Here is a 21,320-nt window from a genome sequence, read left to right as displayed (position 1 = left end):
AGGCCTAACCAATGGACACAGACACCAGGGGGGTGAGGGCATGAGTGGGGGGGATGGGAGGCAATGGGGGGATAAGGACACATATGTAATACCTTAATCAATAAAGAAAATACATAAATACGTAAGTAAATAAATAACTAAATAAATAAAATAAAAACACCAAATAGAATAGAATAGAAAAGATCTGTGACATTAAAAAAAAAAGTTAGGAAAACTTATTTTAAAATTGCATTTTGATGGAAACTTGTATTGGTGATCCAAAGCCCTCAGAATTTTCCTTATATTTTTCAAGATGTAAGAACTGAGTTGAAGAAATCTGTGGAATTTCCATGGAAATGGTGCCAATTCATTTTTTTTCTGTTCCTCAGGAAAATTTTTTGCTTTAGCAATAGTGTAACTTCCTGGCAATCCCTTGGCAGTTGTGAACATAGGGCATCTGAAACACATACTTTCAGTGGAAAAATAGTTGGCTCTCTTACATAGTCCCTTTTCCTTTCAGCATATAGTGAAACAAAGAATTTCTTTAACCTTTTTTAAGAGAACTTCTATGGTCCCTTTAAAAAATTTTGACTCTGACAGCTATTTAATGAAAGGGCATTTTTGTTATTGTTGTTCTCTACTAAATAAAGAGATTATCATTGGTGACGCATGTACTGATTTTCCTATTATACCACGGAATCCCAGGATATTTGAAAAGTATTCATTAACTCAAGAATAAGCAGTTTTGATCACCTTATATGTCCAATGGACTGAATGGTCATAAATATCTTAAAAGGTTTAGACAAAAATGGTTGGATACAATAAACCCTTTAGGTACTTATAAGTCTTTAATTTAAAAAACATTCCCAATTATTCTTAAGTGTGTTCTCTTTCTCAATTTATAGTAATCAGGGAGGTTTTTAACTTTTCATGAGGTTTATATTTCTCTAGTCCTTGCAAATAGAACAATATTCTTTTCTGTTCTGCTGAATTACTGATGTCCAGGGTTAGAGGAATCTAGGGAAACTACTCTAAGTTGAATAATCAAGAACATAATCAAGAAGTTGGATTTGAATATCTAGAAAGAAAAATATATCTAGAAAGGAAAGTTTGATTGAAAATTTCAATATCCTAGCCCTCAAAGAGTTTTAAAAATCTGGTCACTGACATTTTGAAGCAAATTAGGTAATACGATATGAACAGATATTAATCCAAAAATGTTTATAATTAGGTCCTTGTGTCCTTTTATTATTCTCTCCTCCTCTTTTTTTCTGGGCACAGAGGGACTATTTTTCTATACACATGGTAGAATAATAATCGGTCTCATCTAGGCTTCATGGACACTTGCAGTCTTTCCATAAATTGTTCTCTGTGAAACAACCAGAAGAATAATTGATAAGATCAAACCTTCCAAGGATCTCCCATACATTTGTTACTTGTCACCTTCCTTCAGCTCCTGTAGCCTTTTTCACATTTCCCCCTTAATTCTAATAGATTTTAAACTGAAATATGGTAATTGAATAATTTATAAAAAGTGCTTCAAGGAAATATTTTCTTAAAGAGCTCAAAGCATCCCCTCTCTTTACTCTTTCCAAAGCTCTGTGAGGTATGTGAAGGTGTCCACAGAGGAAGGGTCTTTTTAAATTTGTTTAATTCTTCAGTGACTGATGCTAATTGCACAATGATCTCTGATGAAGTTCTGCATTAATTTCTTAAGAGAGCCAAAGGCTTGGTGATAGAATAAATATGGAATCTTAGAAATGGAAAATTGTCAAATTGAATTTTTGCATGTAAATCTATAAGCAGCATAGCCAAGTGATTTGTGGGAGACTAGAAGTTCAGCTTTGTCATGTGTTGCCTTCAAACACCATCTACTTAATTGGAAGAATGATCAAAGTAGAAGCTTTTTGCTGTGGGAAAGACTACTTGAAGTCATGGATGAATAGTAATCCTTTTAGGGACACAGCTTTGTTTGGAAGACATTCCAATGAGCAGGTTCATTGAGGTTCTGTATATAATACTCAGTAGGTTTTTGAAGTTGGCACAGTCAGTACCCAGCCATCTTCACAATGGCACAAAAGGTGACTGGCTATGTGAGTGTTTAGTAGCTGTTGTGAAATTTCCTGGTTTTATTTTAATGCCTCTCTCAATAATTTAGTGGTAACAATTTCAAGGTAATATTATGTTGGACTGAAGTTTTTTCAAAGGTAGATTGAGGTTAAAAGCATCTGAGCATGCTCACTGATTATCAAGCCAGCCAATGTTAACTCCACCTCTGCCACCTGTTACATTTTTCACTTTTGACCTTTAACTAAGGCCTTATTATCAGAAAAAAAATCATAATAAATAACTAGGTTCTCTCTTTTTACTAGGAACCAACTGTGTGAAGGAAAACTGGGGGGCAGCTGCCTCTTTAATGAGCAAGAGGAAAACAGTCCTCTTGTATGATATGTCTCTACAGCTACAGTTTTTAGCTCTCCTCTGCATGACAAGTAATTGCTCAAAAAATGTTATGTTTGGATCAAGTGTAGAAGGCAAGAATAGTGAGAAAAGGGTGCAAACTTTGATTGAAGGTTAATATAAAGCACAAAAAACCCCACGCTGGTCCCATTTTGGGGGCAATCAATATTCTGGCCCTCCCTTCAAGTAATCTCAGCGGCTTCTCTCTGAAGGTCTATGAAAGCACAGTCTCTGATGTGTGTTGGAGAATTTGTCTTACTTGACCTTCCTAGAGCCCTGCTCAACATCATCGTCACCACAAATACCCTGGCCTTTGTCAATTAAAATATTGTTTTGTATTATTATGGCAACATTTTATGTGGGTTAGACAAAAGAGTAAAATTAGTCAAGCACATTTATTTACTTCTATCCCAAGAGACTTTACTTAGTATTCATAAGGCTTCTTTAACTCTTCCTTAGCGATAAATAAACTGAAGTGTGTGTCAGTACCTTGTTTCCTGGGACCATGGAACTTGTCACCATCAGATTGTCTTCTGGCTGCCTTTTGTTGAAACACTAAAAAATATAGCACATGTTATTTGTTGAACATAATTATCAATAAGAACAAACTCTGGAAAGCCCCAAGAATCTAGAATGCAACACATCATTTTTCTTAGTAACAATTCTTGAATTGTATTATTTTTGAGTAGGAGGATTATGAAGTTTACAATTTTCTCATTTGTGCAGCTTATCAGTCATTTCAAAAGGCATTTTCTGTGGGCTGAGTAGTATAATGCCGATGCACTGCCTCATTAAACCATTTAAATCAAGATATGATTTCATTTTGATATCAGGTAAAGATAAAAGCTGCATTCTGTTAAAAGTGATAAATGTTAAAATCATATGAAAAATTCCATTTGCACAGAAATTACTCATGCTTGACTTCTTGGTGATAAGCAAGGATAATGACTGTTTCTTTCAAAACAGATGAAAAGCCTGCTGTATTTCACAGATGTAATAATAAAAAAATGCACTTTATTCCTGAATCATCTAGCTGGACCTCAGAACTATTGAAGCAGCTTATTTGAATTATTTCATTACCTGAAAAGTGTTTTGTTCTCATTTATTATTCCTCACAGGAAATTCTATGAGACAAGTCAACATTACTCATCCCGTTTTGCAGATAAAAGATAAAACTGATTATTCAATAGTTATTGAGCACCCACAAGTTCCGTATAGCTTCTGGCATCTGTTAATGAAAAATATGTCTACCTCTTACAACTTGACTTGAGAAACAGAACATTGCAGAGTTCCATTTTATTTTTATTTTTATGGGTAGTTTGAATTACATGGTTTGGGAACTGAAAGAGGCCTTGGAGACCTAGTTCAGTCTCATGTGTTTATAACTGAAAGAGGTGGGAGTAACTAAATTGTAAAGGGACTAAATAATTTTGCAATGATAGTAGAGATATGACTTAGACCCTCAAGCATTGAACTTTAATCTATTGCTTGGTTCTTTACAACACTACTGCCTCTTCACTTCCATAACTATTTGGTTCAGCCCAAGTGCCCATCAGTAGATGAGTGGATAAAAAGCTGTGCTACATTTACACAATGGAATACTATGCAGTTATAAAAAAAGAAAGATCTCTTACCCTTCGAGACAGCATGGAGGGACTTGGAGAGTATTATGCTAAGTGAAATAAGCCAGTCAGAGAAAGAAAAGTATCACATTTTCTTACTTATATGTGTAATCTAATAAACAAAATAAACTGATGAATAAAATAGATCCAGAGACATGGAAGCATGTAACAGACTGACAAATCTCAGAGGGAAGGGGTGGGGCAGGAAGAGAACTTCTATGCTTATATACATAAGCCATTGACACAGACAATAGTGTGGTGAAGGCCTGAGGTAGGGGTAGGGGTGGGGTCAATGGGGAAAAATAAGGGTACATCTGTAATACTTTCAACAATAAAGATAAACTTAAAAAATAAAGATAAGAAGGTGCTATAGGGAGGGGATTGAAAAGAACCTTAGAGCATTTTCAATATGCTTGTGTCTCTTGCTCTTAGCTCACCAGGATTTCCTAGAAGAATGAGGCTGAGGATGTGGGAGGAAGAGCTGTCCAGTTGAATGGTGCTTGACCACTATGATCAGGAGACCATGCATCCCAGAAGTTACCTTGGATCTGTCTTTGGTTTTAATATTCTTTAAACCCATCTAATACCAAGGTCATATCAGGGTTACTCCAGGTGACACTATTTCAATTTTTTAAAAGTTCCCTAAATCATATCAAATCAATAATTATTTATTAAGCATACTAGAGGCCCGATGTATGAAATTTGTGCAAGGGGCTTGGCCCTCACAGACCTGTGGCTTGCCTGAGCCCTTGCAGCCCTGGCTTCGTCTGAAAGGTCGTTCGGCTGTCCAGTCTAATTAGCACTTTTATTATTATAGATATAACTAGAGGCCTATTGCACGAAGAGATTCATGCAATAGGCCTTCTCTTCCCCTGGCTGCCAGCACCAGTTTTCCTCAGGCACCTGGGACCCAGGCCTTCACTCCGGACGGAGCCTTCAGTCTTCACGGCTCTGGATGGAGCCTTCAGTCTTCGCTCTGCTGCTTCGTCCCTATATATGCAAATTAACCACCATATTTGTTGGGTTAATTTGCATACTCTCCTGATTGGTTGGTAAGCATAGCGGAGGGATGGTTAATTTACATGTTTGTCTATTATTAGGTAAGATTTTTTTTAAAAAATATATTTTCTTGATTTTTTACAGAGAGGACGGGAGAGGGATAGAGAGTTAGAAACACTGATCAGCTGCCTCCTGCACACCCCCTACTGGGGATGTGCCCACAACCAAGGTACATGCCCAAGACCGGAATAGAAACTGGGACCCCTCAGTCCTCAGGCCAATGCTCTATCCACTGAGCCAAACCGGTCAGGGCTATTAGGTAAGATTTGACACTTGTTGTCAAGAGAGCGAATACTCAAATATCCTCTTACAAATAGAAGAAGCAAAGATTTTCAAAGTGTGATGTATTTAAAGAAAATTATATGCATGAAATGTTTCTGGTTGAAAATCAATTTTCTGATTCAAGTTAGTATTTGGAAAGCATGCTAAATATAACTTACTGGCAAGTTCTGGGGTTTTGGGCTTACATTTTTTCTAAAATAAAATATACTGATAGATATATGGCCTGTGACTATGTTTTAGGATATTAAAAGAATTTTTACAAGTGTTGCTTGATTTTTTCATTGGCCAGTTCTAAAAGTCTTGAAAAAATAAAACACTTTTGAAATTTTAATAATATGCAGACACTCTGTACTTTTCCCCCAGTATTGTTAAGATAATAACTAAGACTGTTTAGTAAAAAATTCTGTAGTGTGTCATCAACAATCTGGGAAATAACCAGAATCCAAAGGCAAATTTAGAAAATATGTTCTTCAAATAAAAAGCACATTAATTGGTAAGTTTTAGGAATTCTGCTGAATTTTGAAGCTACTGAGAACTTTGAAATATAATTATTTTTCCAGAGTTTTGACATTAATTTGTTAAAAAATCACTTTATGTTTTACATAAAATATATTTTATTGAAACATGTTTTGTTGACAAGTGCCCAGTTTCCATGAAATACAATAAATGTTAAATGAACACTTTCAGTTTATAGATTAAGAACTTACAAGTATTATACTTATTTATTGTTGAGATTTTACTGTTGAAACATAGGGATGAGTTGGAGAATTGCAAAGGGAAAGTAGGATGTTTTGAGTAGTACTGATAACAGAACTTTTTAAAGGTAAGACGTGCACTAAGTCCCACCCCACAGTACAAAGATCCTCTCTACCTGTAAACCTCCCCTGAATTCCCTCCAGCTGCACCTATTACAACTGTTGCTTTCTTCCCCCTCTATAGACAAGCTCATTTTCTTACAAAAACCAAATTAGCAATTAGCATATTGCCAAACACACTAATTTCTCATTGAAAACCAGGAGGTGTTTTTGAAGATGAGGTAATCTTGGAAAAGACCTACATTAACTTGTTTCCTGAAGAAAGAGCTAGCCCATCAAAATGATCACCGATGCAAACATGCATATCAAAAACATGAACTTTATTAGCCATAGGAAAGGAATAGATAGGTGTAATATTCCAGAATTTGTAAATCTTTCTTTCATAGTAAATACTAGAGCCCCGGTGCACAAAAATTTGTGCACTCAGGGGGGGCGGGTCCTTCAGCCTGGCCTGTGCCCTCTCGCAGTCTGGGACCCCTTGGGGGATGACCACCTGCTGCTTTGGGCCTGCTCCCCGGGGGATTGGGCCTAAGATGGCAATCAGATATCCCTCTGGCAGCCTGGCAGCCCTCGGGGGATGTCCACTTGCCAGCGGGAAGCAGGCCTAAGCTGCAGTCGGACATCCTTAGCATTGCTGAGGAGGCAGGAGAGGCTCCCACCACCACCGCTGTACTGGCAGCCATCAGCCTGGCTTGTAGCTGAGCAGAGCTCCTCCATGTGGGAGCTCACTGACCACCAGAGGGCAGCTCTTGCATTGAGCGTCTGCCCCCTAGTGGTCAGTGTGTGTCATAGTGACCAGTCATTCCCAGTCTTTCTGCTGTTAGGGTCAGTTTGCATATTACCCTTTTACTATATAGGATAAAGGCCTGGTGCACGGGTGGGGGCCAGCTAGTTTGCCTTGAAGGGTGTCCCGAATCAGGGTGGGGGTCCTGCTTGGGTGCCTGGCTAGCCTGGTGAGGGGCTGTTTGCAGCTAGTCAAACCCCCTTCAGAGTGGGGGTTCCCACTGGGGTGCCTGGTCAGCCTGGATGAGGGGCTGATGGCTGTTTTCAGGCTGGCCACACCCCCTTCAGGGTGGGGGTCCCCACTGGGGTGCCTGGCCAGTCTGGGTGAGGGGCTGAGGGCCATTTTCAGGCTGGCAGGCGACTGAAGCTCCCAGCCTCTCTCTCTTTTTTTTTTTTTGTTCTGGGATTTATTTACCTTCTATAATTGAAACATTGTTGCTTCTGGAGCTCAGGGCCAGGCCACGGCAGGCGGGGAAACTTGGCTTCCTCCATCACTGGAGCAAGCAAGTCTCCTGCTCGCTTCAGCTGCATGGCTGCTGGCCGCCATTGTTGCTGGCAGTTAATTTGCATATCTTGCTGATTAGCCAATGGGAAGCGTAGCGGAGGTACAGTTAATTACCCTTTTTGTCTTTTATTAGATAGGATAAGCTGAAACATTTTAAATTGCTTCCACCAGTGAGACCTTTGTTCTATAAAGCTTTATACACTCTATATTTACCATGTTTGCCCATACCACCATTATAAGAGTTAAAAATACAATCCATGATATGGTGGGAACTGAGCATTCGGTTATGGGTCAGTCAGAGTTATATATGAAAGTACATATTTTTGTACTACAAGATTTGTAGTGAGCAAGATGAGAGTCTGTTTTAAACATATAGAGTCTGTTTTAAACATATAGAAATCTGTATACTAGAATGTTAATGTACTTGGGGTAGTGGAAGGATTGTAGTTGTTTCTTAATATTAACAACATGTGTGACATGGGAAAATGGCTTTATTATTTATCTTGCCGATAAAGTTAGGGCTTAGATGAGATGATCTTTAATGCCTCAGTCAGATGCTATCAATTCTTTTTACCAAGTCATGGCAGGCTAAATGGTGACTGAATAAGTTCTTAAGTGAGTATAAATTTAAATAGAATACCACATTTTGAGGAAGAGGTTATTTTGGGTGGGGGCTTAACCCAATAGAAAAAGTAGAAAGTTAGATCACAGACCAATGTTAATATTTTATAAGATATGGAGATGATCCTTTTGCTGTGTGTTTGAATTCTTAGAAGATACTGCTTTTGACCACATTTGATTGCATTAATGTTCAAAAAATGCTATCAAGCCAATTATGGCATATGTCAACTTTGATGACTCTGCACCAGTGAAATCTTATTTTTCTCTTCCTATGTAAAATTAGAATTTGAGGAGAAAGATAAATTAATGCATTATTATTAGTTGTCAATGCTTTCAAACATTAAAAGAAAGTCCAAGAGAAAGTCAAACAATTCTTGAGATTCAAAATAATCTTAAAAAATGTAAATGTCCCAAATGCCACCCCCATTTAATTCAAATATTGGCAGAATGACTTCTGTAAGTTTTTTTTTTCTAAAATGGGAATGACATTGAATGGAAAAAATTAACATAGTATAAAATATTCAAAATGTTAAGCAGCGCAGAATTATCAGAAAAGCAGAGGAGGGAGAGAAGGTGAAATATAATGAATTCACTTGCACTATTTGTCTTTCCAGGTTGCTTCTGAAAGAACAGTCTTCATATCAACCTCATTTGCAGCCTATTTCAAACAAAAGGACTCTTCCAGAACTGCTCTTTTTAGAAAACCTGATAAAGCTTATTTGACACTAGAGGCCCAGTGCATGGGTCTGTTGGCCTGGCCTGTGGGGATCAGGCCCAAACCAGCAGTCTAACATCCCCTGAAGGGACCTGGAGTGCGAGAGGGCACTCTGCAAAGTTGCTGTTGCTTGGCAGCTCAACAACTCATTGAGCATCTGCCCCCTGGTGGTCAGTGTGCATCATAGCTACCAGATGGTCGGCTGGTACTAATGGTCACTTAGGCTTTTATATATATAGACTAGAGGCCCAGTGAATGAAAACTCATGCACTGGAATGGGGGTCCCTCAGCCCAGCCTGCCCCCTCTCACAGTCCGGAAGCCCTCAGGGGCAGGAGGTTAACCAGCGATCAGGGGAAGGTGACACCCCCATCACACCTCTGCAGATACCACTGCTGGCAGTGCAAGCCTTGGCTGGCCCTGGTTACCTGAGCCTTGGGCGGCCCTGGAAGGCTGGGCAGCCGCCATCCGAGGCTTTCCTGTGCCTCGGGCATCGGCGGGGCAGCCTCCATCCGAGGCTGGCCTGCGCCTCGGGCCAGCCGTGGGAGTCTGGGGGGCTGAGGGGCCCAAGGGACTCCCCAGCCTTGCTATGTACCTGCCACCCCTATGGGGCTGAGGGGACTGGGTGCTGCCATCTTGTGGCTGTGGGCACCACCATCTTCGAGGGCAGGGTAGTCAATTAGCATATTCCCTCCTTATTGGCTATTGGCGCTGCCATCTTTGAGGGTGGGGCAGTCAATTAACATATTCCCTTATTGGCTATGGGCGCCACCATCTTTGTGATGGTGTGAGGGTCAATTAGCATATTCCCTCTTTATTAGATAGGATTATTTTAAAATAGCTAAGGTAATAGAAAGTCTGTGCAATAGCTAAATGCATTTGTAATTATATGAATTATGAATGATAAAACCCTTGATGTTCCATCTCATTAGAAGTCTAAAATGAAATGTTTAGAACTAAATGCCTATCGCTGATTCTTGAAACTAGAGATTTGATGTAAAATAAAACATGCAGATCTGTATTGTATTCTGGTTCTCAGGGAATGCTACTGTACAGGTAGCAGCAGTGTGTTTATTATTCACTCAATAAACTTCCATTAGGTTGCTAACTCTGTAGTTAAGTGCTATGCTAAGTCCTGAGGATACAAAGGTACGTAAGACTCAGCCACAATTTCCATGCTGTCCTCCATTTGGATGTATTCATTTAAGCAAAGGCCAAATGTGTCATTAGTGCCTATGCAGAGAAGGATAGAGATTAAAATATTCAGAAAGGACAAGGGTTATAATGCAGCCCTTGTAGCCTTACTCTTCCTACCTTGTTCCTCCTGAAAAAGCTAATAACAAAAAGGAAGAATGAGGTGAAATAAAGCAATATAAACAACCCCTTTGCCAGCAAAGACAGGGAAGAAAATGTTCTAATCCTGTAAGTGGTCATATTTCCTAATCAAACTGAAACTCAGGATAGAGGTATAGTCTCTTCTCAAATTGACTAAGATAAATTGTGCACTCCAGGCAGCTTAAAAACCACCATTTCATTGTTATTAATTACAATATTATTAATTTGGACAAATAGTTACATGTTATTAATTTGGACAAATTTATCAAACACAGGTTACCACATTTGAATAGGTACACTATGGGTGACATAGCCACAGATTGTCATTTCAGCCACATAATATGAAGACCTTTCACCTGAAAATAGTTTACTGCCTGACAGACATATAGAGTCAGGAATTGGGCTTTTTTTTTTTTTAGGGAGAATTTGCAAATAGCCACCAACACATATGAACTCACCCACATGATTATGGTTTACTGTTGAGATTGGTAGAAATGGAAAGTTGGAAATCCATTTTCTTTCTGTGTGAAAGAAAATGGCATAGACATTCTAATTCAATGGCAATACAAATGGATGCTTTTGTTTCCTAAGGAGAAAACATACTTTTTTTTTTTTCAGTTCATAATGGAAACTTTGTCTGATAAGAGTGTTTCCATAAAAATCCTTGCCCAAACCAGGAAATCTCACTATAAAGTATTCTTTCTACTTCTAAGGACCTTCTTTTTTACAAGAGTAGAGTACCAACTGTTTTTGTTGCACATTTACTCCTTAGAGTGCAAATAAGAATCTTTCCACTCTAGAACGTTTCCACTACACCACTGGGCAAGCAGGTCTTAGTCCTCTTGTTACGAGGCAGGCCATGTGTATTGTTTGCATAGTACTGGACTGAGGGTTCATCTCCTCCCATATGATTTCATTCTGATGCATTGCTTGAGTTTATTTTTTGACCATTTGTAGTCAATAAGAAAATGATGTAAGTGTATATATTACTCTAGTGACATCCTTAGTAATTTTCCCTATTGTTTCAAAGAGAAGTGGTTTGCGTTGTTAGAAAGTCACTGTAATGCTCTAGAATAGCGGTTCTCAACCTGTGGGTCGCGACCCCTTTGGGGTTCGAACGACCCTTTCACAGGGGTCGCCTAACACCATCGGAAAACACATATATAATTACATATTGTTTTTGTGATTAATCACTATGCTTTAATTATGTTCAATTTGTAACAATGAAAATACATCCTGCATATCAGATATTTACATTATGATTCATAACAGTAGCAAAATTACAGTTATGAGGTAGCAACGAAAATAATCTTATGGTTGGGGGTCACCACAACATGGGGAACTGTATTAAAGGGTCGCAGCATTAGGAAGGTTGAGAACCACTGCTCTAGAAACTGTGATGAGTTCACCTTTTGGTTCATACTTAGAAATCACCAAAACTAATTTCTCTCTGTGCTTTTTTGTTTGTGTGTTTTGTTTTTCTGTGTTAGGAAATATTGCTATCCTGAGAAGCAACCAGTAGGATCTGAATCTGGTCATGCTTACTTTGAACAAACATTAAAAACTAGTTATGTTAATAAGACTCTAAGGGAGAAAATTCCTATACATGCATATTGAAAATAACTTATATACAGAACAAGGCTGTGCCTACTTGTTCTATGTAATATTTAATATTGGTAGTTAATAATTTGGAAAAGTCATGCAGGATGATGTCTTGGGATAAAAAACCCAAGGGAAGAAGCAAAAGGCATAGTACCTGGGGAGACTGGCGGGTCCTGTCTCACCTCTGTACTACGGCACACCTTTCAGCGTAGAGGCTACCATTTCGGCATCCTACTCCGTGCCCTCTACTATACATATGTAGTTGTAATTCTCATGAAAACTCTCCGAAGTAGGTATTGGTATTTCTTTTTTTTTAATATTAAGCAAATAAAACGAGATCATGTAACTTCAACGTAATTATAAAACTTTTAAGTGGCTAAGTCATAATTCAAATTCAGTTTCATCAGGCTTCACAGTCTTCATAAATTTCACTCTACCAGCTGCCAGGTCCTCAGAGGTGCTTCCCAGGGGGACAGCCCCACAGAGCACCTTATTTTTCTCTAAGGAAACATATTTAAATTAGAATAAAAGAGGCACATGCATTAAAAGTACTGGTGAATACTATTGTGAATTCAGGAAATCTAAAATGAGAATAAAGAAAATTTGTGTCGATAGCTAGCTGTTTGACACATCTATGATTTCATCTTCAGATGACCGTTCTCTCAACTATTAAAATGTTTACTCTGTCTGAACAATGGAAACAACCCAAGTCATGGTTTCTCAACCTCGGCACCAGTGACATCTTGGACTGGATAATTCTTTGCAGTGGAGCCTGTCATGTGCATTGCAGGATCGTTAGAGGCATCTCTGGTCTCCATCCACTAAATGCCGATAGTACTGTCCCATCGGGACAACCGGGAATGTCTTTAAACATTGCCAAATGTGTTCTGGGAGGCAAATCACCACCAGTTAAAAACTACTACTCGGACTATTAAGCTTCTTACTAAAGACATCTTTAACAGAGACTCCAGAAATGCCACGTGTTTAGGAGAAAAATATCAGAGTCCACGGCTGCTGAACAAAAATCTAAGCACTTGATAACATTTGCATTTATTTTCACAGGAAATACAAATCTTTTAATGTCAATTCATACCACAGTTGCATACTGCCTTTCCCCACCCTTCACTAATATAAAGACATTGAATTTCTGGAAGGTGAGGCTAGAGAAGTTCATCATTATTATGCCAACACTCTAACAGATGGTCTGCAAAGCTCTTCTTAGGTTTTATTCAATGTCTCTGTGATGTGCCACCGTGAGGAGAGAGTACATTAACACACCTGGGTTACACAACCAGGCGTGATACCCTCTAACGAACGCGCACATAGGTCTGAATAACTGCTCCTTTGAAGAGCCACACCAGCCACCTTTCAGGGAAAAGAGAGAAGCAGAGAGAAAATCACAGGGGAAGACAAGGACAGTGGGCTTACCAGTAGAATGATAAAGGTTTCTCTGCACAGGAGCACCTGCAATGTTCATACCAAATCCTGAAGCTGAATGGTTTGGACCAGGTCACCCAGCCAGAGCAGGACCAAAGGTACCTGACTTACAGCCTACTTTCATCCACTTGACCATATTTCTTCACTAGTGAGGACAAAGACCATTCCCCTCTGTTACATTTACAATGGTATTCATGATTTTTCCTAAGAGATTCTACAAGGTTTTTTTTTTTCCTGTTTGCATTTCAACTGCATTGTATGTGATCCATTTCAAGTGTAAGTGAATTGCAAGTGGAAAATTCCCAAGAGCAACTGAGTTGTACTTGACATTTTGGGGTCCTTGTAGCTGAGTGGCTCTCAAAAAGGTCGTACACAGCTTTGTTGCACTGAAAAATGCCAAGGGCAACTCAGTAGCAATTGAAAATTGAAAGGGAAATTATATTCTACTCCAAATCAGAAACATGGACTCTGAAGAAGGATCTTGGTTCTATTAATTATGTGAGAAAAAATGGGAAATTGTCCTTTGATGTTAAAATATTTCCCCCAATAGGCAATCATCTCTTTGCATGATTTATGAATATAGTTTTAGCACCAATTTATCTATACTATGCAAGTGCTCATTTTCTTTCCTTGATTTGTCTTAAATCAAGAATGCTGTCACCAAGAAGCACTGTAAAGCCACGTTAATTCCTCTATATTCTTGAAGCTTAATGAACCTGATCCTTTTCAATATTATATGGAGAAAAAGGTGGGCGAATACAAGAACTGAAAGCAAGCAAACTTCAAAAACTTCACATTAAAAAATGAATGACTTTTTTGTGGTTGTTAACATAAAATTAGGTATAGTATAACAGGGATAGAATTTTAAAATATAAGAAACATAGCTCTCAAGTAAAATAATCCATGCATTTGATTGTGCATTAATGTTACATTTTTGGAAGTAGTAGATGGTGGTGATGGTAGAAACAGCTACTCTCTGATATGTTATGCTGTACGAAAGCAGTTAGAATGCTTAGCTATATGTAAATGTCCTAGAATTTTGTCCCCTCTCCACACAACTCAGGGAAACAGTTACTTACATTTCTATGTTTACTAGGAGCCCAGCGTGTGACATCGCACAGCGCCGCCCTGCCTTGACACCCAAACCTGTCCACGCAGAGCTCCAGTGTGCCTGGCCCAGCCCCCAAACCCTCTGGCCTTCTCTGGCTGCTTCAAACCCTGCCCTCAGTCCCTGGAGTCACCTGGGGCTGGTCCCACCTTCTCCGGGCTCCCACCCGTCATGGCGCTAGGGGAAAACGTGGAAGCCTCTGCCTGCTGCGCTGTGCTCCATCCCCTGGCAGGTGGGCCACAGGGCGCTCTGAGTGCGAGCGGTGGGTGGCAAAGGACTCGTGAGGGGGCGCTATGGGCTCTCACCCACAGCCTCCCCAGCATGGGATGGTCCCGCCTTCTCTGGGCGCCTCCCTGCTTCCGCCCTATCTCCGAAGCAACACCCCAGCTAATATGCTAACGGTCTGGTCATTCTGTGTTACGGTGTCCCAACCATTAGCATATTAGTTCTTTATTAGTATAAATTACAGGATACGATAAAGGATACAGAGGAACAATCAAATGAAGAGATACATAGGGTGAGGTCTGGGAGGGTCCCAAACCCATGAGTTGCTGTCCCCATGGGTGTGTATGGATCTGTTTGCCAGTCTGAAAGCTCTCATAATCCCCTCCTTTTGGAATTTTATAGCGGTTTCTTCACCTAGACATGATTGACCATTAACTCCATTTTCAGCCCTTTTCCCTTCTCAAGACAATGAAGGTTGGGCTGGAAATTCCAAGCTTCTCATCATGGCTTGGTCTTTCCAGTTATTAGCCCCTCATTCAGGAGCCCGCACAGAGTTGTCTCATTAGAACAAAAGACACTCATATTACTCAGGAAATTACAAGGGTTTTGGGAGCTCTGTGTCAGGGGTAGGCATTCTATATAATAAAAGGGTAATATGCAAATTGACCAAATGATGGAATGACCAGCTGCTATGACGTGCACTGACCACCAAGGGGCAGGTGCTCAAGGCAAGAGCTGCTCCCTCATGATCAGTGTGCTCCCACAGGGGGAGCACTTCTCAGCCAGAAGCCAGGCTCATGGCTGGTGAGCGCAATGACCCACCTCCACGGCAGGGCTCCTGGACTGCAAAAGGGTACAGGCCGCGCTGAGGGATGCCCTCCCCCGCCCCCAGTGCACACAGTGCACAAATGTCATGCACCGGGCCTCTGGTATGTGTGTGTGTGTGTGTGTGTGTGTGTGTGTGTGTGTGTGTATATATATATATATATATATATATATATATATATATATATATATAATTATCTCACAAAAGCCAACATGATTTTTCTGTATGACTCTGATTTGTTTGCCTAGTCCCTTTGCCAGTATTTTCTTGAGTTTCTGAAAGAGTAAGTTGGGATTCTGCATCCTGCTTTCTTCTTTCCTTCCCTACTCCACACCCTTCGTCTTTGGCTACATTAACATACCCTGGGTGTACCTATATTCTGCTACCACTTCAGTGGCAATTCTATTTAATATATTTCTGTGAGCTAGAAAAAAAAGGGAAGATCTGGTGACTTTTACCCTGTGGAATGCAAAGAACTTCAAGAAAGAATTGGCTGACGAGGAAACTACCTTTTATATACTTAAATGTAAAAATAACTTTTTAAAATTATACATAACACTGGTTCCTCTCTGCATATAACACAAATGTTGTGAGAACAAATTAGATTGTGAGTTTGAATTAGAAAGAATTCCTATGAAGTTTTAAGGGTGTCTGGCTTACAAGTACATGAGATAAATAGCCTTTATAACTTTCTTAGAAATTCAAGATTTCTAAGATTCTTTAAAGTTCTTGTGTGTGTGTGTGTGTGTGTGTGTGTGTGGCCAGAGTGGCTCAGTGGTTGAGCATCGACCTATGAATAAGAAGGTCACAGTTGAGTTTCTGATCACATGCCTAGGTTGCTGCCTTAATCCCCAGTAAGCGGTCTGCAGGAGGCAGCTAATCAATGATTCTCTCTCATCATTGATGTTTCTATCTCCCTCTGCCTCTCCCTTTCTCTCTGAAATCAATAAAAGTATATATTTTTAAAAAGAATGTAGCTAAGATAGCCAGATATTTGATCAAATATTAAGCATTCCAGATAGCACAAGCAACAAATGAAGATAATAAAGACAACATGAGAATTGAAGAAAAATAAAAATAAAAGCAAAATGAAATAAAAACAACAACCAAACTTTTGAATTATACTGCACCCCCCCCCCCATTAAAAAAAGAATAGTACATCAAAGAAGAAACAGAGAACAAGAAAGAGCTTATAGAAAATAAGACTATGGCAGCCAATTGAAGGATGAGAAGATAAAGTGCAAAGAGGAGAACCACACAACAGGAGGGTCTGTACTTGTGGTCCAGAGAACTCCAGGTTCAGGACAGAGAAGATGATGTACCTCCTTAATGATTGCTAAAATATAACCAAGATCATCCAGAACTACAGGAAGGCTGGCTGAGTGGAAATTCTACAACTAGGAGGAAAGAGAAAAGCACATTGAAACTCAGAGGAGGTGCGGAAGTGCAGAGGTACAGAGGCACACGTGGCAAGGGCTGGCAACTGAGGACACGGCTGTCTTTTTGAATCAGGAGGGAGTCACAAGCCCCCGACTGCTCTGAGCTCCAGTTCTGGGTGAGTCTCTGGGGACCCAGACTCATACAGGGAGAAACTGGACTGTCTGGCAGCGGGCAGAACTCGGAACTCAAGGGCGGCTTTCTCTCAGAGGTGTTTGCAGTGATTACCAGGACAGTGAGATGAGGGGCCCCTTAGGACAGTGAGATGAGGATCAGCCATAGCTGCTTGCTCCACCCTGTTGATTCCCTGGGAGCCCGCCCCACCCAAGCTGCGACAGAGGCTTTTGGATATGAATGCCCTGGCCCTTTGCAACCTGAAAATTACCTAACAAACTGTAGCTAGGCCAGACAGACCCAGAACTTCTAAGAGAAGGCCCAAGGCCCCACAGCAGCTTACATTGCTTCACAGCCGGGCCTCATTTGGGCACCTCCAAACCCCAAACAAGGAAGGGGAATCTGCAGATCTCTTCATAGATACTGCTGGGTAGCCTCAGGCAGAGGCTAAATTAACACCTCCTTAGATCCAAGAGCCAGTGTACCCAGTGGTCAGAGTGTGACCATCCAATTACAACTCTTCAGATCCATAAGGGACACACTCAGGGGGCAGACTCAGTGAGCACCAAAGCCCCACTGAAGCAAGTCTTGCCCCAGAAGGGTGTCTCCAGCACAGAAGTTCTCCCACCATAGACACAGCTGACTCTCACAGCCAATTGGCCTGGAGGTCAATTCCTCCCAGTGATACCTACAACAATCAAGGCTTAACTACAAGACTGTGCACAAAGCCCAGAAAGGGGTGCACCAAGAGCGTCCACCTCAGGTAATTGGGGAGGCTGAGCCACTGGACCCTATAGGACACCTAGCACACAAAGCCACTCTACCAGGAAAGCATAAAAAATGCGGAGACAAAGAACCAAGACACAAATGACAGAAATGGAGGAAAGCAAATGGCTGGATATAGAGTTCAAAACCACACTTTTAAGGTTTTTCAAGAATTTTCTAGAAACCGACGATAAATTTAGTAAGACCCTCAAAAAGTCTGGTGAGACCGCCGATAAATGTAGTGAGACCCTCAAGAAATCCAATGAGACCCTTGAGGTATGAAAAAGGACCAACTAGAAATTAAGCATACACTGACTGAAATAAAGGATATTATGCAGAGTTCCAACAGCAGACTAGAGGATTGCAAAAATCAAGTCAAAGATTTGAAATACGAAGAAGCAAAAAACACCCAACCGGGAAAGCAAAATGAAAAAAGAATCCGAAAATACGAAGATGGTGTAAGGAGCCTCTGGGATAGCTTCATGTGTACCAACATCCGAATTATAGGGATGCCAGAAGAAGAGAGAGAGCAAGATATTGAAAACCTATTTGAAGAAATAATGACAGAAAACTTCCCCCACCTGGTGAAAGAAATAGACTTATAAGTCCAGGAAGCACACAGAACCCCAGACAAAAGGAATCCAAAGAGGACCACACCAAGACACATCATAATTAAAATGCAGAGAGCAAAAGACAAAGAGAGAATCTTAAAAGCAGCAAGAGAAAGAAACTCAGTTACCTACAAGGGAGTACCCATATGACTGTCAGCTGATTTCTCAACAGAAACTCTGCAGGCCAGAAGGGAGTGGCGAGAAATATTCAAAGTGATGAATGCCAAGAACCTACAACCAAGATTACTTTATCCAGCAAAGCTAGCATTCAGAATTGAAGGTCAGATAAAGAGCTTCACAGATAGGGAAAAGCTAAAGGAGTTCATCACCACCAAACCAGTATTATATGAAATGCTGAAAGGTATCCTTTAAGAAGAGGAAGAAGAAGAAGAAGGTAAAGATAAAAATTATGAACAACAAATACACATCTATCAACAAGAGAATCTAAAAATAAAGTGAATAAATAATCTGATGAACAGAATAAACTGGTGATTATAATAGAATCAGGGGCATAGAAAGGGAGTGAACTGACAATTCTTGGGGGGGAAAGGGGTGTGGGGGATGCGGGAAGAGACTGGACAAAAATCGTGCACCTATGGATGAGGACAGTGGGGGAGGGTGAGGGCAGAGGGTGGAGTGGGAACGGGGTGGAGGGGAGCTATCGGGGAAAAAAGAGGAACAACTGTAATAATCTGAACAATAAAGATTTAATTAAAAAAATAAAAATAAAATATAACCAAATTATTGTATTAAGCTACATCTATGTTCTTGCTTTAAAAATATTCATTCATAAATAGCAACCTTTTCAAAGAGCCAGTAATATTCTCAAGGTCACTATGACAATCTGAGAATTTCTAATTACAGCTTCTCCCTGCCTTAATAATCTAGATAATTGTTCCAGCACATTTAATTTTAGCTGAAACATTTAAAAAATTTGTCATCATTTCCTATTTTTTAATAGTTTCTTGAACATTATCAGCAGCAGGTAACTGTTAACTAAGTATATTGTACACTGGTAAATAACATACATACTGTCTTAATTTTCTTATACAAGTTTCTCAGTACATACAGCTTAAGTAATAGAATGGTTTCTTTTGAACCTATTAAGCACAGATAAGTAACTGTGCTCCTTTTGGGTGGATATATGGTATATATATATCTAAATTTTTTGTGTTGGTAGCTGACTTGGATTATGTATAATGTATTGCCTCTCAGCTTTAGTTATCACCCAAATGTTTTTTTAGATTCCAAACATTTTGTTCAAAAACCTCTAATAAAGGTTCACATTGTACTCTGTATTATTTGCATATTTGTTGCCTAGAAACTCTCCTGAGATGGAGACATTGTTTTATTCCATATTCTCAGTTCTCAGGATGGCATCTTAGCCCCAAAAGGCACTGAGGAATAAAAGTCCTCTCCTAGACATTATGGACTCATGGAATATACCAAACCAGAGTGCTAGTAAATGAGTGCAATCAATGCTCCTCCTGGGGTTTTGATACAACTGATTAATGAATGAGAAAGAAACACTGTTATCTAAAATAAAGTAGAAATTCTATGACAGACGAAGTGAATCATACTCATTGGGGTGAAATGCAATTATCAGAGAAATTGTGGTTACATGTCTGAGATCCTAGTATATCTTAAATGGAATTAGGAGCAAAAAGTAAAGTACCTACTTAATTTTCTTATGTTGCACATTATTCAGAGTTGAGCTTCCCTCTTGTAGAGTTATGGAAATGTCAAAAAGAATTTCTTCACACAAGCTCTGGTTTCATGTTCTTTGGAAGGTTTGTCAAAATTACCCTTCTTAATGAAGAATTAGAAACCAGACCCCTGCTCACTAATTCTTTTCTTTATTCATTGTTTCTAAATTTTAAAATAGGCCAGTGCAACTCACCCATGACATGGACATATACTCTTTCTCTTTGGGATTTTAGATCCCATCAAAAAAAGAGGACAATCCTACGCCCAAACAGACACAAACAAAGAACAAAAGGCATTACCTTGAGCTATGTAAGGTGTGGTCTCTGCTTTCCGAGGGATATTTGTGGGTCGCGGTGTAGGAGCAGGAGGTCTGTTTATAATGAAAGACCGGCCTCCTATTTTTTTCTTTGTACTTAAATTGGCCAGTATCATGTCATATTCACTGTCATCAATCTCAGCAAAAGTATATGGGTCTTCCTCCTCCTCCTGCTCCTTTTCATCTGTCTTTTCTTCCTCTTCTTCAGATTCACCTCTTGTTTCCCGTTTTGCACTGAGGTCGCACCAATTTTGACTTCTTTCCATTGGGCCTTCCAACATTTTCCCTGCTTATGAAATATGTAGATGGTGGTTACTCCTCAATTATATGCAATAGTTTTTGATGTTCATCTTTTACTTGCCTGAACTTCCCCCACAATAATTTATATGTTCTATCCTAAATTCCAGAAAAAGAGAAAAATGAAACATGGAATTTACCGACATATCCTCCTGCAGTTTGTAATTGCTAACTGTGTTAAGAAAAAAGTTTGTTTAAGACATGAATTTCTTTCAAAAAGTAAATAAGCATATAAATGGTTTTTACATAGCTTATGAATGATTTAGTATCAGGAAACTGAGTTATAAAATTAAGCCTCAAAATCCAAATGCTTTGAAAACTTTTCAAGTATAATACTCTTAGATTTTTTTTTTTCACTTAAAGTCATATTACTTCTCATAGATTTTTGCACTGGGCATTCCGCCTAAAACTTAATTTCTCTGAAAACAACAAGGTGGGATATCTAAAAGCACTTTCATTTGTTTTTTTATGGTAATTCTCACTTTGATGATGACAAACTGTCCTTCAAACTCTTGAAGCCAACATGAACCTCATTCTTAGGTAAAGCAAAATGAAAGTAGGGCTTATGACCTAAAAGAGAACCTGGAAAATCAATGGCCTGAATATTAATTCTTATGAAAAGAATGAATAGTCTTTGATGGTTTTTATACTTAATAAAATCCTTACATATTTTTATGAAAATGTATTAAATATTTTAGTAG

At 39.5% G+C, this 21,320-nt stretch overlaps 1 protein-coding gene across 2 annotated transcripts in view; it reads right to left on the bottom strand.

Moving 5' to 3' along the window:
• Positions 1 to 21,320, bottom strand: part of BANK1 (B cell scaffold protein with ankyrin repeats 1) — a 336,360-nt gene that overhangs the window by 28,897 nt on the left and 286,143 nt on the right. The window contains exons 10-11 of one of the 2 annotated variants that reach the window (XM_036340817.1): positions 20,306 to 20,611; positions 2,929 to 2,994 (exon numbers count right to left, since the gene is read on the bottom strand). In XM_036340817.1, coding sequence (XP_036196710.1) covers positions 2,929 to 2,994; positions 20,306 to 20,611 — 372 coding nt within the window. The remainder of the gene's footprint in view (positions 1 to 2,928; positions 2,995 to 20,305; positions 20,612 to 21,320) is intronic. The other variant, XM_036340827.1, reaches the window with a different exon arrangement.

Source organism: Myotis myotis, unplaced genomic scaffold (genome assembly GCF_014108235.1).
Source record: "Myotis myotis isolate mMyoMyo1 unplaced genomic scaffold, mMyoMyo1.p scaffold_m19_p_1, whole genome shotgun sequence".
Lineage (NCBI taxonomy): Eukaryota > Metazoa > Chordata > Mammalia > Chiroptera > Vespertilionidae > Myotis > Myotis myotis.
This window is presented reverse-complemented; position numbering and strand designations above follow the sequence as displayed.